The sequence below is a fragment of the Salvelinus fontinalis genome, chromosome 36 (genome assembly GCF_029448725.1).
Source record: "Salvelinus fontinalis isolate EN_2023a chromosome 36, ASM2944872v1, whole genome shotgun sequence".
Taxonomy (NCBI): domain Eukaryota; kingdom Metazoa; phylum Chordata; class Actinopteri; order Salmoniformes; family Salmonidae; genus Salvelinus; species Salvelinus fontinalis.
In genome coordinates, this window is record NC_074700.1 from 21382666 (window position 1) to 21398891 (window position 16226).

The 16226-nt window shown below is 39.0% G+C and overlaps 2 protein-coding genes across 5 annotated transcripts; one reads left to right on the plus strand and one right to left on the minus strand.

Moving 5' to 3' along the window:
- The first annotated feature begins 790 nt into the window (after positions 1-790).
- On the plus strand, positions 791-10953 carry LOC129835687 (butyrophilin subfamily 1 member A1-like). 4 transcript variants are annotated; one of them, XM_055901422.1, is made up of 11 exons: positions 791-875; positions 4908-4987; positions 5432-5770; positions 5915-6202; positions 6812-6931; positions 7131-7157; positions 7342-7377; positions 7480-7527; positions 7623-7649; positions 9279-9305; positions 9595-10953. In XM_055901422.1, exons 2-11 carry the CDS (start codon positions 4915-4917, stop codon positions 10401-10403), a joined length of 1794 nt encoding a protein of 597 aa, XP_055757397.1. In that variant the 5' UTR covers positions 791-875; positions 4908-4914; the 3' UTR covers positions 10404-10953. The 4 variants fall into 4 exon arrangements, with proteins under 4 accessions (XP_055757397.1, XP_055757396.1, XP_055757394.1 ...); XM_055901421.1 differs by having other exon boundaries at positions 815-875; positions 4860-4987; XM_055901419.1 differs by lacking the exon at positions 791-875 and adding an exon at positions 3832-4570 and having other exon boundaries at positions 4860-4987.
- A 90-nt stretch (positions 10954-11043) lies between these two features.
- On the minus strand, positions 11044-13804 carry LOC129835721 (butyrophilin subfamily 1 member A1-like). The gene is made up of 2 exons (XM_055901492.1): positions 13532-13804; positions 11044-12326 (listed from the first exon to the last, which is right to left on the minus strand). Exons 1-2 carry the CDS (start codon positions 13581-13583, stop codon positions 11773-11775), a joined length of 606 nt encoding a protein of 201 aa, XP_055757467.1. The 5' UTR covers positions 13584-13804; the 3' UTR covers positions 11044-11772.
- Between the last annotated feature and the right edge of the window lie 2422 nt (positions 13805-16226).

Consider the following 16226-nt stretch of genomic DNA (forward strand, 5'->3'; position numbering starts at 1 on the left):
GCTAAGATGCTAATATTTGTGTAAACTCTATACAGTTGTGTTCTGTGAGTGCCACTGAGTAGGCTGAAACTTAATTTCATGGTTGCACGGTCCATAGATTAGGCTGTACTTTGCAATATGAATGTTCATTACACAAGGGTAGTTCATGGAGCCAACTACTTAGCCCTTTGACCACCTCCTCCTCGCTCTTACTTATAAAGTACCTACATTACAGTGGCACTATTCAAAATAGTGTTTTGAAGATCTGTTTAGTCATGATTGGGCCGGCAGGTAGCTTAATGGTTAGAGAGTTGGGCTTGTAACTGAAAGGTTGCTGAATCGAATCCCTGAGTTGACAAGGTACAAATTTGTTGTTTTGCCCCTGAACAAGGCAGTTAACTCACTGTTCCTAGGCCATTGTTGTAAATAAGAATTTGTTCTTAACTGACTTGCCTAGTTAAATATAGGTTAAATTTGAAAGAAAATGACTCCTCATACCTTCACTCTTCAGACTCCTCCAGAGGGCGCCTCTAAACCATATATTTGGAAGTTAAGTCATGCAAAAGTTAACTTAATATACAAGTTAGTGTTTACTATGGTCTATGCATAGTAAATAAAGACATTCTAACTTTAAAACCCACCTGACTGCTTGAACCTTAGTTTCTTCAAACCATTTGACACTTTTGTTGGATTTGATTTCACCTGTAGTTTTTTCTATGATTCTCCATTTCAGCTCACCGTTGGAAGATCCCGACACATTGATTGCTCAAGGATATCCAAAGTCTATTGATGGTTAAACATTAATCATTGTAATATAATGCTCTACAGAGATAAGGAAAGAGTTTGACTAATCTTCAACAGACTCTCCATTTTAAACATGCTGTGGCAGCGTACAGGTAAAAATATTTATCCATTCATTTATAAACGTATATGAGGAGTTTCATTCCATAACGCTATATATCCATTTTCAGAAATGTTAGTAAATTAACTTTTATTGTTTCAAGACATTATGAAAGAGATTGGTGTGGTGTGTTTTTTCACTATTTAATCATGACATGGGGTTGTTCAATGACTGACATGTTTTTCTTTAAAATCTATCACTTGATGGTTTCATTCCAGAGAGACAAAAAATCATGTTATAAAATGCTATACAGTATCAGTCAAAAGATTGGACACACCTAATTATTCAAGGGAGTGTGCAAAGCTGTCAACAAGGCAAAGGGTGGCTACTTTGAAGAACTTCAAATTTAAAATAATGTATATTTAATTTGTTTAACACTTTTTTGCTTACTGCATGATTTAACAGGTGTTTATTTCATGGTTTTGATGTCTTCACTGTTATTCTACAATGTAGAAAATAGTCAAAAATAAAGAACAACCCTTGAATGAGTAGGTGTGTCCAAACTTTTGGCTGGTACTGTATGTCCGCCTCCCTCTCAGTGAATGAAGTACTACTGCTAGGTTTTACAAAGTTAATTTTAACAAATAAAAAAAACATTTTATATGAACTGTACAAATTATACAGTTGTGACATTATTTAAATAAAAGTATTCAATACAGTAATATGATATCTGTACGGTATGTAAAACATTTACATTTGACATTTTATCCAGAGCAATTTACAGTAAGTGCATTCATCTTAATTTGGGCTGAGATCCCGCTAACGGGATCGATATGACAACAGCCAGTGAAAGTGCAGGGCGCCAAATTCAAACACCAGAAATCTCATAATTAAAATTCCTCAAACATACACAAGTATTTTACACCATTTTAAAGATGCACTTCTTGTTAATCCCACCACACTGTCCAATTTCAAATGGGCTTTACCGCGAAAGCACCACAGATTATTATGTTAGGTAAGCACCTAGTCACAGAAAAACACAGCCATTTTTTCCAGCCAAAGAGAGGAGTCACTTAAAGCAGAAATAGAGATAAATGAATCACTAACCTTTGATGATCTTCATCAGATGACACTCATAGGACTTCATGTTACACAATACATGTATGTTTTGTTCGATAAAGTTCATTCTTATATAAATCTCAGTCTACATTGGCGCGTTATGTTCAGTAGTTCCAAAAAGATCCGGTGATTTTGCAGAGAGCCACATCAATTTACAGAAATACTCATCATAAATGTTGATCAAAGATACAAGTGTTATACATGGAACTTTAGATAAACTTCTCCTTAATGCAACCGCTGTGTCAGATTTCAAAAAAGCTTTACCGAAAAAGCACACCATGCAATTATCTGAGTACAGCGCTCAGAGACAAAAACAAGCCAAACAGATATCCGCCATATTGTGTTGTCAACAGAAGTCAGAAATAGCATTATAAATATTCACTTATCTTTGATGATCTTCATCAGAATGCACTCCCAGGAATCCAAGTTCCACAATAAATGTTTGATTTGTTCGATAAAGTTCATAATTTATGTCCAAATACCTCATTTTTGTTAGCGCGTTTAGCCCAGTAATCCAAATTCATGACACACGAGCAGACGAAAAGTCAAAAAGTTCCGTTAAAGTCCGTAGAAACATGTCAAACGAAGTATAGAATCAATCATTAGGATGTTTTTAACATAAATCTTCAATAATGTTCCAACTGGAAAATTCCTTTGTCTGTAGAAATGCAATGGAAGCAAGCTAACTTCACGTGAACGCGCGTGGTCAGCTAATGGCACTCTGCCAGACCTCTAACTCATTCCCCTCTCATTCCCCCCTCCTTCACAGTAGAAGCATCAAACAAGGTTCTAAAGACTGTTGACATCTAGTGGAAGCCTTAGGAAGTGCAATATGACCAATATCCCACTGTATCCTCAATAGGGAATGAGTTGAAAAACTACAAACCTCAGATTTCCCACTTCCTGGTTGGATTTTTTCTCTGGTTTTTGCCTGCCATATGAGTTCTGTTATACTCACAGACATCATTCAAACAGTTTTAGAAACGTCAGAGTGTTTTCTATACAAATCTACTAATAATATGCATATATTAGCTTCTGGGACTGAGTAGCAGGCAGTTTACTCTGGGCACCTTATTCCTCCAAGCTACTCAATACTGCCCCCAGCCATAATAAGTTAAAATAGCTAGATGAGAACCTAATTTCACAGTCATAAATATATATATGGGATACAATTCCATTCCAGCTAAACAATGGATATAGAGAATTCAGAAAAAAAAGAAAATGAATCATACACATCTAAAGTCTATCAATAAAAAATCTGAGAACAGTAACATTTAACACACACATAAAGGAACCCATAAGATAGAATTTCTGATGAAAAAACACCACTTGTGTTGATATAGAAATAATATATTTAGCTGTGCTGGTCTTGTCATCTGTTGCAACAGGACTTTTTATACCTTCTAATATATTCAACCATTTTGTATTCACCACATCCTTGTTTTGGTCTGTAATACATTGCTTCTTCTTCTTTGGTGAGGATTAACGACGGTTGGCATCCAATATATGTTGCATTGCCACCACCAACTAGACTGGAGTATACAGTATATATTCATTATACTTTGATACAAAATGGGAACAGGAAAAACACTACCATGCCAACTAACCCTACACTCATTAAAAACCCACAATCCTATTCCCCTATTTAACCCTATATAATCCAACACTAGGCCTACCGCCTGGGATGATGGGACACTACCACTCAACCCCCACTGCAACTCTTCTGCAGTAAAACCTCGCAATCCACAAGCACTTCTCTGCAGCTGCCACCACAACCTCTACTTTCTTTAACTAACGTTCCATTTCTGCAGTAGAGTTTGACAACCACAGCTATGGACGCTAAGAAACCCACCTCACTGAAGCACATATTATTCCTATCACTCTCCATTGGCCTACTCACCGGAATCCTCTCAGTATCCCTTGCCTTCAGCATGACAACTTCTGTACTACTCTGACCCTGGCAACCTCAACCTGCTATTCTCTCACCAGACACATCCAACTGCCAGCACCATGGGCACCCTCACAGCTAACACACAGCTAACACAACTATACATTCCTTCGTCTCATGTGCTCCTGCACATCTAGGAATCTCCTTCCTACACACTGCTGCAACATGACCATAAGCTTGACACCTTTAACAACGTAATGGGTTCGGGACAAAAGCTCTCACGGGATTACTGACACATCCTAACTTAACTTTGTCGGGTAAAGACTCTGCAAAAAAACTCATCAGGACAGACAGTCTTCTCTGTCAGCATGCTCTCCACCAGGTCTGCTTCGCACCAAATGGCAGGTGTCAAATAGACCAGGAATCTTCCATTTCAATTGCTCCTCCTCAACACCTAATGCCACCCAGTTATAACTCTGTTCAATGGCACCCTGCTCCGGAGTTCTTGTCCCCAATCGCTTGTTTCGGAGTGCCCGCTCCCTCTGGACAAAAAGACCATCACGAGTCTACCTCAAGTTACTTTCATCAACTCAGCAGTCCCCAACCTCTTCTCCACCCAACCTGACACCCCACATGGATCCGCCAGAAGGCAAGGATCCATTCTCTCCAAAGATCTCACTCATCCTCATCATCATTGGGACGAGGCTCAACCTCGACCATCTTCACCACACCTGCCACCGCAGGTAATTCATCCTCAGTCTTGACAGATTCATTTTCGTCCTCCACCCAAGTGTTGTGATTTATCCAACGTCCTCACTTTGACTTCGCCATATTTCCTTCTTCCTCAGTTCCCTTTCTGTCGTCAGAATGAATTGCTTTTTTTGTGAGAAATCAAATGTATATGAATTGCTGTGTTTTCACACATGGATGTCAATGCACAATTAATTTTAAATATCCTCCCCAAAAATGTGTGAGACCAAGTAAGTTAATGGTATCATGTGACTTTTTAAAGCTTAATATTTGTTTTTGTAGATTAAAGAACTGTGCGTTTATTGGGACCTGGATTATGTTCCCTGTCAGGTGCATCATGGGACCTTTGATCCAGCAAGTCTATTTGTTAACATTCCTCATCCTCTTTAATGCCTGTTCATCTGTTGCAGGTAATTACGATTACAAGTAATGTTTTATCCATGTAAACATTTACCTACACCTACAATTTAAATATAATAAACATATGTCCGGGATTGACTGCATTGCAGATCTACAAATCACCTTGCATCTTTAAAAAACAACTAAATATTATTATATGTACGGTAGATCAATCAGATTTTCCTTGTGTAGCACAATGTCTATAACATTTTTGAATCGCTCAAACATTTGAATCATGTTGTATTCAGCACGGCTTACTATTAAGTAGACTTATAGATTTATAAAACAATGTAGATGTCTATTTCTTTGGTATTAGTGGTATATACAGTAGTATAATATACACTTTTGTTGAAACTTTGTGTAAATGTCTTGATAAGTTATTGCCCGATATGAGCCGCTCTTATCTTTGTGTCCTTCAGTCCGATATTGCAACACTTTCCCGTCTCTCCACTCAGATGTGCAGCTTGTTGTCCCTCCTGACCCTGTAGTTACCTCTACTGGTCATGACGTCATCCTTCCCTGTCACCTGTCTCCTCAAACCAGTGCTGTTGACATGGAAATCAGGTGGTTTAAGGAAGGAGAATTCGCTAACTCCCTGTACCTGTATTTGGGTGGAAAGGTAACAGAGGGGAAAGGCTATGAGGGTAGAGTGAGTGTGTTCACTCAGGAGTTGGAGAAAGGCAATATATCACTGCTGCTGAATAATGTCATGGCTTCTGAAAGGGGAAGCTACAAATGCCATGCCAGCTACATGGACTGGATTCAGGAACTGCCTGTTGTTCTACAGGTTAAACGTAAGTAAATAAGAACTCATTCAGTAAGAGGATCAATTTAATCCAGACCAGTCTAGTGCAGAATCATCAAAGCAGATCAACAGAATGTAGAGTATTTTAGATTTTACAATAGGGTAAACTATTCTTTCATCTGTTTCTTTACAGAGCAGGGCAGTGTCCCCAGGATCTCCATGAGGAAGCACCACAGAGTGTTCATCCAGCTCAGCTGTAGCTCAGAGAACTGGTACCCAGAGCCTCACATGTTGTGGACAGACAGCAGTGGGAAGGAGATCACCTCAGCAGAGACAGAGAGGCCCAAACAGAAGGAGGGGGGTGTCCTGTACTCCATAACCAGTCACATGAGAATAGGGATGGACCAACTGGAGGGGGTCACATGTGTGGTGATGTCACAGTACCAGGGAACCAAGATGGAGTCTAAACTGCAGATGACTGGTTAGTTTAGGAACTAGAATATATTCTTGACCAGGAATGGACAACTGGCAGTCCCCCTTTTGTTGGCCCGCGGACCAATTTGACCACCTCCAAAAAATCTCAATTTGCTGTTGAGATTTAGAATAATAGAATACTGGAGGTGAAATTTATAAACTTGGTTGTGCATCAGCAGTCACTCAATTAGCCCATGTCTGCTATTTTATTTATTTATTGGTAAATTAGTCTAGCAACCAGATATCTAAACTTGTAGTAATCATGGTCGAATTATTGATTGGCTTGGGGCCTATTGATCATAAAAACTGCAAACATTTGCCTCCACCCTATGGCGAAATGATAAGTTCCGTTTCTTTGTGGCCCCCACCACCGTCAAAGTTGCACATCCCTGCTGTAAACCAATGTCCTTAACAAGTGGTCTAGGGGATGTGTGTTCATCATGTTAATAATGTGTAAAGTTCAGACTCAAGGTCCGGCTTATATAAGACTCAAATTAGGTTGGAGTGTAATTATGTGACATTTGGAAAAATGTGGAATGTAGAACCTCATACAATTTGCAGGAAGGACTAATTGATTGCAATGGTAATCTAATCTTTAACCCTGCTTGTGTTACAGAGGAATTCTACATGAGCAGTCTGCCTGACAGGGTGTTTATCTCTGCATTTATGATTCCTGTGTTTCTGGGACTGCTGTGTATCACTGCATCTGTGCTCTCCTTAATCCATCAGAGACGAGGTTGGTCTCACTTGTTGTTTAAATATGATATCAGGGTATAATTATACACAACCATGTTTATTAGTAGGTTCTATGATTCAACATTGTTGTAGGCCATTTCAGATGTTATTGGAATTAAATTGCATATACTTTTATTGTTGCATGTAATATTGTTGTGCAAGTACTTTGTGCAATGATGATATTATATTTTCACCTCCAGTTGTTCGAGAAACACTGAAGCCTTTGGGTAAGAACCGATAATGGAAGATGGATGAACTGAGTTTTGTAACACATTTGAAAACACTAACATCTCAAGTATCATTCTGAAATAAATAAATAAAAAGCAATTGTCAAAAAGGAATTCAACTATCAAGTAATATGCTGTATATTGAACTCATTCACAAATATATTAATATATTTTTTTACAATAGATGATATGAATAAAAAGTTAAAAGCTATGGATCAAGGTATGCAATATTTCAATATATACAGTATTTCCTTAAAATGAATGATTTAAAACCGTTTTAATTGAAACCAAAATAACAACTTTCCTCCACTGTATATTACAGAGCTCATCAAAAAGACAAAGGAAGTCACTTATAAGGATAAGTTAATGGGTACGTATTATGTGTTTTACAGTTGATGGAACATTATTTACTTCACAAGTATTAAAAGTGAATTGATACAGAAACATGATTTTGTATTTTCACAGGAATTACTGAAACAATCCCAGACTCTGGTAACTATCGGCTTCTTTCACATTAATGCTGCACAAACTTCAAGTGATTTGTCATCTAAATATATAATCCATGCAGTTTTGTTTTCATATATATAGTGTGGTTCCACATTATTGACACCCTTGATAAAGATGAGCAACAATGACTGGATAAAAAAATAAAATCAAATACTGAGCTATGTTGTATGTTAAAAAAAATTGGAAATTATATTATTTTATACTAATACAATTTTTCAGAGAAAGAGATTTTGTTTAAGAACTACTCTTTTTTCCAAAAAGGTAGATGTCAAAATTATTGACACCTCTGTTTTCAATACGTTTCAATACCTAAACCTTGCGAGGATTACGACACTGTGTCACGCCCTGACCTTAGTTATCTTTGTTTTCTTTATTATTTTGGTTAGGTCAGGGTGTGACATGGGTGATATACAGTGGGGCAAAAAACTATTTAGTCAGCCACCAATTGTGCAAGTTCTCCCACTTAAAAAGATGAGAGAGGCCTATAATTTTCATCAGAGGTACACTTCAACTATGACAGACAAAATGAGAAAACCCCGTGACCCCGTGGGGTCAAAATGATCACAAGAACGGTGAGCAAAAATCCCAGAACCACACGGGGGGACCTAGTAAATGACTTGCAGAAAGCTGGGACCAAAGTAACAAAGCCTACCATCAGTAACACACTACGCCGCCAGGGACTCAAATCCTGCCGTGCCAGACGTGTCCCCCTGCTTAAGCCAGTACATGTCCAGGCCCGTCTGAAGTTTGCTAGAGAGCATTTGGATGATCCAGAAGAAGATTGGGAGAATGTCATATGGTCAGATGAAACCAAAATATAACTTTTTGGTAAAAACTCAACTCGTCGTGTTTGGAGGACAAAGAATGCTGAGTTGCATCCAAAGAACACCATACCTACTGTGAAGCACGGGGGTGGAAACATCATGCTTTAGGGCTGTTTATCTGCAAAGGGACCAGGACGACTGATCCGTGTAAAGGAAAGAATGAATGGGGCCATGTATCGTGAGATTTTTAGTGAAAACCTCCTTCCATCAGCAAGGGCATTGAAGACGAAACGTGGCTGGGTCTTTCAGCATGACAATGATCCCAAACACACCGCCCGGGCAACGTAGGAGTGGCTTCGTAAGAAGCATTTCAAGGTCCTGGAGTGGCCTAGCCAGGTCTCCAGATCTCAACCCCATAGAAAATCTTTGGAGGGAGTTGAAAGTCCGTGTTGCCCAGTAACAGCCCCAAAACATCACTGCTCTAGAGGAGATCTGCATGGAGGAATGGGCCAAAATACCAGCAACAGTGTGTGAAAACCTTGTGAAGACTTACCGAAAACATTTCTGTCATTGCCAACAAAGGGTATTTAACAAAGTATTGAGAAACTTTTGTTAATGACTAAATACTTATTTTCCACCATAATTTGCAAATAAATTCATTAAAAATGTGATTTTCTGGATTTTTTTTCTCATTTTGTCTGTCATAGTTGAAGTGTACCTCTGATGAAAATTACAGGCCTCTCTCATCTTTTTAAGTGGGAGAACTTGCACAAATGGTGGCTGACTAAATACTTTATTGCCCCACTGTATATATTCTTACATCAATTTCTTTTCTTCTTCTCCTACATAGTTTGGAGCTTGATGGTTGATCATGCAGGTAATTATGAACACTTTTATATTTCATATGTGTCATGATGTTTGGGACTAATATAATGCGCAGACACACACATCTATATCATTTTATGTTTCATTTTTAACATATGATCACATTTCCTACCACAAATAAGATTATATTGTATTGTTTTTTCAATGATCATGTTAATTCATTATAGAACAAATATAACATTTTGAAATATACTAATGTTTTTGGATTCATATTTTGTGAAAAAACATATCGGAATTCTTTTTAACATTGAAAAAAAATAATAACAGAAAAATATTTTCAGTGGATGTGACTTTCGACCCTGACACTGCCCATCTCAGACTCTCTTTATCTGATGATAACAAATCTCTCAAATTTGGAGAATTAAAAGAAAAAAAAGATTGTGAGAATTTCAAAGAAAAAGGCAAAGGAAGCAGCAGCATGAAGTTTGAAGAAGAACACAAAGAAGAAGACACAGGGTGGTTTGGAGGAAAACCTACAGAACAAAGTATGTTAAATATTTCAGGAAAATATAAAGACAAGAAAACTGGATTATTTACCAGGATGATGAAAAAAGGACAAAACAAAGAAGTTACTCTGAAGACTGAGGACGTACGCAAAGATGAGGCCACTGAGAATTTAGAAGAAAAATGCAAAGGAACTAAAATTAAGTTCAATCAAAATACGTGTGTCTTGGGAATGGAAGGATATGACAAAGGTACACATTACTGGGAGGTTGACCTGGGGAAGAAGAGCCAGTGGAGTGTTGGGATCGCTCAGGACACACAGAAGAGAGACAACATCCAAATGTATCCAGACACTGGCTTCTGGAGCATATGTTACAAAGATGGAGAACTGAAAACAGTGGAACAGTCTCCCACTTTCCTTCCCATTGAACTGAAACCTAAGAAGCTGGGAGTTTTAGTGGACTATGAAGGGGGACAGGTAACATTTTTCAATGTGGAGAAGAGGTGCCACATCCACTCCTTCATCAATGGCAAGTTTTCTAAGAAACTCTATCCGTTCTTTGGTCCTTTGATTGATTGTAAAGAGGAACTCAAAATCTCACCTGTGGTACAAAGAGACAAACCCTCAACCTCTGAGACCTGTTAGTGTAAATAATAGAAGATGACAGTCATTGAAAAGAAAAAGGTATTTAGAACCCAAAGTATATTATATACACTTAAATTTAAGATGAAAATGTAAATCCTAAAATGTCAAAGACACCTTAATCTTTTGTCTTGCCCATTCACCATCTGAATGGAACACATACACAATCCATGTCTTAATTGTCTTAGGCTAAAGAAGGATTTTTAAGCCTTTTCTCTCTCTTTCATCTAAACTGGTTTAACAGGTGTCATCAATAAGGGATTATAGCTTCACCTGGACTCACCTGGTCAGTCTATGTCATGGAAAGAGCAGGTGTTCTTAATGTTTTGTACACTCAGTGTTAATCTATTTAAATGTAAAGTCTTAGTTGTTTTTAGTTACAATATGTATGACAGTATAGAATAATTGACTCACTCACTGTAATTATGTGTAGTTTTGTAATATTCTGTTTAAAAAAAGCTTTTCACTCACATTTTTACAAAATCTGTAAAAATGTAAACAGTTTTGTGACAATAATAAAAGGCATTTTAATAAAAATGTGTCATGAAAAGTACTTGTATGTTAGCGGATATTTGTTTAAAGGCCCAGAGGACTCATTTGCTAAGTATTATTTGTTTTTACATTTATTAAAATATGTGTGCGTCACAAAAAAAAACATGTTTAATTTATAAATCCCAAAATGTCATTCAGAATTTAAATACATTCCATATTTTCATTTCAAGTTCACGATTTATAAATCACATGTTCCTGTAGATTTTCTTATAAGCACAATTTACAATCAAATCTGTGGGTGCAAACATTTTATTAATGAGGTCCCAGAATAGCAGTCTTGACATTGTAAAGACGAAGTCCTCTAATACAGAGTTGTGCTTACCAATGGCTGATTACAAACCTTCCCAGTCTATACATTATGTAAGAGCTGGGATAAACTGATTGATCCTCGAGATCACAAGACATGAACTGATACACATCCAAGTCTGAAAGCAATATTTTATTCTTCACAGATCAATACAGTGTACAGTAAATGTGCATGAAGGGAGGCATAACATTACCTGTGCATTATGCATGATTTCTCTTCTAATATCCGTGTGGTTTGAGAAACATAAAACTGAAATAGCTGTTATACATTCAACAAAGTTAAAGAATACAAAGTACATTTGAGAAAGAAACCCATTTCTATAATAAGCAAAAAGTGTCATACATTTTCAACAATTTCAAGCACATGCCTAAATATTACTGAAGTGATAATTATTCCCATTCATTAATTGTGTATTGACCATTATTACTGTAAGACCACTCAGCCAAGTTAAGCTTTCTATCACAATAAAGTATCCTACTGACAGATGTAGAGGGGATCCTTTCATGTTTTACATTATTTACAGTAGTTAGTTTCAATGGACAGAATTGTGATGGGCTGTTTTTCATACTTCCAGGGTGAGAAAAGTGGGCGGATATCATACTCATAACTTGGTCCGTTGGTAAATGAGTAGATGAGTGAGCTGTCTTCTGCATTGTAGAAAGTCACCTTCCTTTCCTGATAATCCACATAGATACCCACTCGGTGTGGAATTCTTTCTTTAAGGACATCCTCACCCATGAATGTTTTAAGGTTTTCGCCATTGGAGATCCTGACTACCCAGAAGCCATTGTCAGGGCTGAGAACCAACTGTCCTTTCCTGTTAGCTGTTGCCCTGGTAACACCAAGTACCCAGTCCTTGTTCTCCTTTACACACACCTCCCAGTAGGCCCTCATAGCACGGACCATACTCCCCAACACGTAGGGGTCTTCATCAAAATGCTTGTCAACGTCATAGTTGTCAATCTCTGTCTGTGGTTCTCCTTTTTGTGTCACCCACTCCACAACTTTCCCATTGTCTGATATCTTCAGCTGAGAGTGAGCTGTTTTTCCATCCTGAACAACATCCACTGATAATAACAAAAAAAGAGAAAACCAATTATGTCATAGTTGGTAAGACTTCATTTTAAGGTACACATATTAGCAACCGATTTGTGTTTCATAAGTGTGTATATAAGTAGCTAATAAGGCCCTGGTTATGTCTTACTAGCCATATAGTAGGCCTTAATCCAGTATTTTCTTATTCAAACATATGTTGAAGGGGCAGTGCAGTCAAAAACGTGATTCTCCTGTTTTGCTAATGATATTTCCACACAATGAAGTCGAAAGAACACTCAGAAATAAAGAAAATAACACTCAGAAATAAAGAAAATTATGAGGATGCCCTTTTAGTGTAAGAGCCTGGAATTTCAGCCAGTTCAGGTAGGATGGAGTTTTTGCCTCACAGCATGACATCACAATCTGATCTGATTCTTATTATCATCTTTAATTTGCATAATGTATCCTCCTACTTTGAGGGGGCTAGTGAGGTAGGCTTTGAGTCTAAACGATCCAATCCACCAATCAACGCTGTTTATGTAAATATATTTACATTTGTATCATCATCAGACTGAGCATTTATTTGGCAAAATGAGTATCAGGGAAATATATTGTATATACATATATACACATAGTTATTTGGCAAAATGAGTGTCAGGGAAATACATGTATATACATTTACACACAGTTATTTTCATGAAATAATCACATTTACCAGACATTCAGTGATGATTTGAAAATAAAAACTACACTCTTAAAACTTTCACTCTTAAAGAGCAAGTTAGATTAGATACAGATTGCTAGTAAGCTGTCTCAACATGGTACTAATAAGGGCATGGCAGCTTAAAATGTCTTTCCACATGCTAACCTCTCATCATTACCAATAACAGGTGAGGTTAGCATGTCTTGGAGGTATGATCTTTGACCCTCTGTAACTTTCTCACTCATTATTCACGATTCATTCAGGATTTCCCCTAATCATGGTAGCATCCACATTATTAATGTAGAAATATTTCGATGCATATTTGATTCTTATTTGTAAAACAAGTGATTCCAAAATGACAAAATAAATGATTTACCATTCATTTCTATTGTGCACCACATCATTTTGTTAGAATATCTGATAATTTTCTGTGCAAATAATTTGCAAAAATAGAGAAATTCAGAATGGGGAAATACTTTTTCACAGCATGGTTGTATATTTAGATATAGAAAGAATATGATTAAAGTGGATTACCTTCAAATGAGCGTGCCTTTGGAAAATCAAAGGAAACAGACATGTTTAACATGTTTCAGTCTTATTACGTACTGTGATTTGTTAACCCTATCAGTCCCAAGGCCGCAGCAAAAAAACGGCTTTTCCTTTATCTGACTTTCATTTATCTTAATGTCCAACCCTTATATTTAGTCTCACAGTTAAGTGTTTGAGCATTTTATTTTCAGGACAACCAGGGCTACAAGTAGAACACAAAACAATTTGACATAAACAGTTGCACTCGGAGTACTATTGACAAATGCCAACATTAAAAAACGGTCAGCCAAAACAACAACCTTATAAATAAATGTATATGAATGCTTTATGTACAGACATGGTTTGCTCATAAGGAAATGAACATCCAACTAGTCAGTGACAACTGTGTAAAGTTTGGAGTTAGTTTCTGTTACAATGTGAGCTTATTACGGTGTTATAGACACTATGTCCTCGGATTTCCTATGATGTTCACTGTAGAACAACCCCTTACCTTCTAACAACTCTTGTGTAGCTTGTGAGCGTCATAGAGCAAAACATGTTACATGTGCATGTTTGTGAGAGACTTAGATTTTCAACCCTGGCCCCAGGCCCCTTCGGGACGTGCCCTTGTCTCATCAACACTGCTCTAGCTCAGGCCCTGTTAAACACACAGACTAATGGTTGGTATTTATGGATGCGGAAGAAATAAACAAGGAGTTTAAAAGGGGTTAGAAGTCCAACATGCGGCCGTGATATGGTGGGACTCATTGGGTTAAGTTAATTTCTGTATCGTAAATACAATGGTTAAAACTGATTAGCACATTACCATTATGTGGGAGGACCAAATTCATATTCGTATCTGGAAAAAATACAATACAATTACAACACAATCAAAAGAATATGAGAAAAGTAATACATCTCACAATTCAGTCTTATTATAGTACTGTTATTTATTTTTGTAAACTCTACTTGAAACAGATGAATTTCTGGTTGACTGTTACTTATCCAAGATGTTCTTAATTGAAGTGTCCTGTGACAAAATTAATATTTCCTATTGATATCTGCATGGTTAAGTAACCTTCATTTAGCCTTAACGTTCATTGAAACTGCCTTAGGCGTCTTGGTATATCCATGTGACCAAACTGAAAATATACAGTACCAGTCAAAAGTTTGAACACTGTAACGTTCCTGACCTGTTTTCTGTTGTTTTTGTATGTGTATAATGGTCAGGGCGTGAGTTTTGGGTGGGCAGTCTATGTTTTCTGTTTCTATGTTGGTTTTGGGTTGCCTGGTATGGCTCTTAATTAGAGGCAGGTGTTTTGCGTTTTCCTCTAATTGAGAGTCATATTTAGGTAGGGTGTTCTCACTGTTTGTTTGTGGGTGATTGTCTCCTGTTTCGTCCATGTCTGTACCATACGGGACTGTTTGGCTGTTCGTTCGTTTTGATGTAGTCTGTTCCTGTCCGTGAGTTCTTCGTTTAGTTATGTAAGTTCATGTTCAGGTTTCGTCTACGTCGTTTTCTTGTTTTGTAATTTTGTAAGTGTTTTGGTTTTGGTTTTGCCGTCCTATTAAATAAAGAGATGGCTTATTTCCCTACTGCTGCGTATTGGTCCACTGATCCTTCTCTCCTCTCCTCGTCCGAGGAAGAGGAGGACAACAGCCCTTACAGAATCACCCACCAAACTAGGACCAAGCGGCAAGGGAAAGCTCAACAGAGCAACCAGGACTTCTGGACTTGGGAGGAGATCCTGGACGGTAAAGGACCCTGGGCTCAGCCAGGGGAATATCGCCGTCCCAAGGCGGAGTTGGAAGCAGCGAAGGCAGAGAGGCGCTGGTATGAGGAGGCAGCGCGGCGACGCGGTTGGGAGCCCGTGAGTCAGACCCAAAAAATTTCTTGGGGGGGGGGCACACGAGGAGTGTGGCAAAGCCGGGTAGGATACCTGAGCCAACTCCCCGTGCTTACCGTGGAGTGAGAGGGCGTCGTACTGGTAAGACATCGTGTTATGCGGTAAAGCGCACGGTGTCCCCAGTACGCGTGCTTAGCCCAGTGTGGGCTATTCCACCTCGCCGCACTGGGAGGGCTAAGTTGGGCATCGAGCTGGATGTCATGAAGCCGGCCCAACGCATCTGGCCACCAGTGCGTCTCCTCGGGCCGGCATACATGGCACCAGCCTTACGAATGGTGTCCCCGGTTTTTCAGTATAGCCCAGTGCGGGCTATTCCACCTCGCCGCACTGGCAGGGCTACGGGCACCATTCAACCTGGTAAGGTTGGGCAGGCTCGATGCTCAAGAGCACGTGTCCTCCTTCACGGTCCGGTATACCCGGTGCCACCTCCATGTACCAGTCCTCCGGTGGCAGTCCCCCGTACCAGGCTGTCTCTCCGGGTTCTCTCTCCAGCTGTTTCCTCCTCTCCAGCGCAGCCAGTGCCTATACCACGCACCAGGCTGTCTCTCCTTCTCCTCCCTACAGAGCCGTCCTGGCATGACCAGCCAGAGCCGTCCTGCCATGACCAGCCAGAGCCGTCCTGCCATGACCAGCCAGAGCCGTCCTGCCATGACCAGCCAGAGCCGTCCTGCCATGACCAGCCAGAGCCGTCCAGCCGGGACCAGCCAGAGCCGTCCAGCCGGGACCTGCCAGAGCCGTCCAGCCGGGACCTGCCAGAGCCGTCCAGCCGGGACCTGCCAGAGCCGTCCATCCGG

Coding starts and splice junctions, on each gene's coding strand:
- LOC129835687 (XM_055901419.1), top strand. CDS start 4,311: ATGGCACCCTGCTCCGGAGTTCTTGTCCCCAATCGCTTGTTTCGGAGT. Junction 4,571..4,859: donor CACCACACCTGCCACCGCAG/GTAATTCATCCT, acceptor TTGTTTTTGTAG/ATTAAAGAACTGTGCGTTTA. Junction 6,932..7,130: donor CTTAATCCATCAGAGACGAG/GTTGGTCTCACT, acceptor TTTCACCTCCAG/TTGTTCGAGAAACACTGAAG.
- LOC129835721 (XM_055901492.1), bottom strand. CDS start 13,583: ATGTTAAACATGTCTGTTTCCTTTGATTTTCCAAAGGCACGCTCATTT. Junction 12,327..13,531: donor AAAGGCACGCTCATTTGAAG/GTAATCCACTTT, acceptor TGTTATTATCAG/TGGATGTTGTTCAGGATGGA.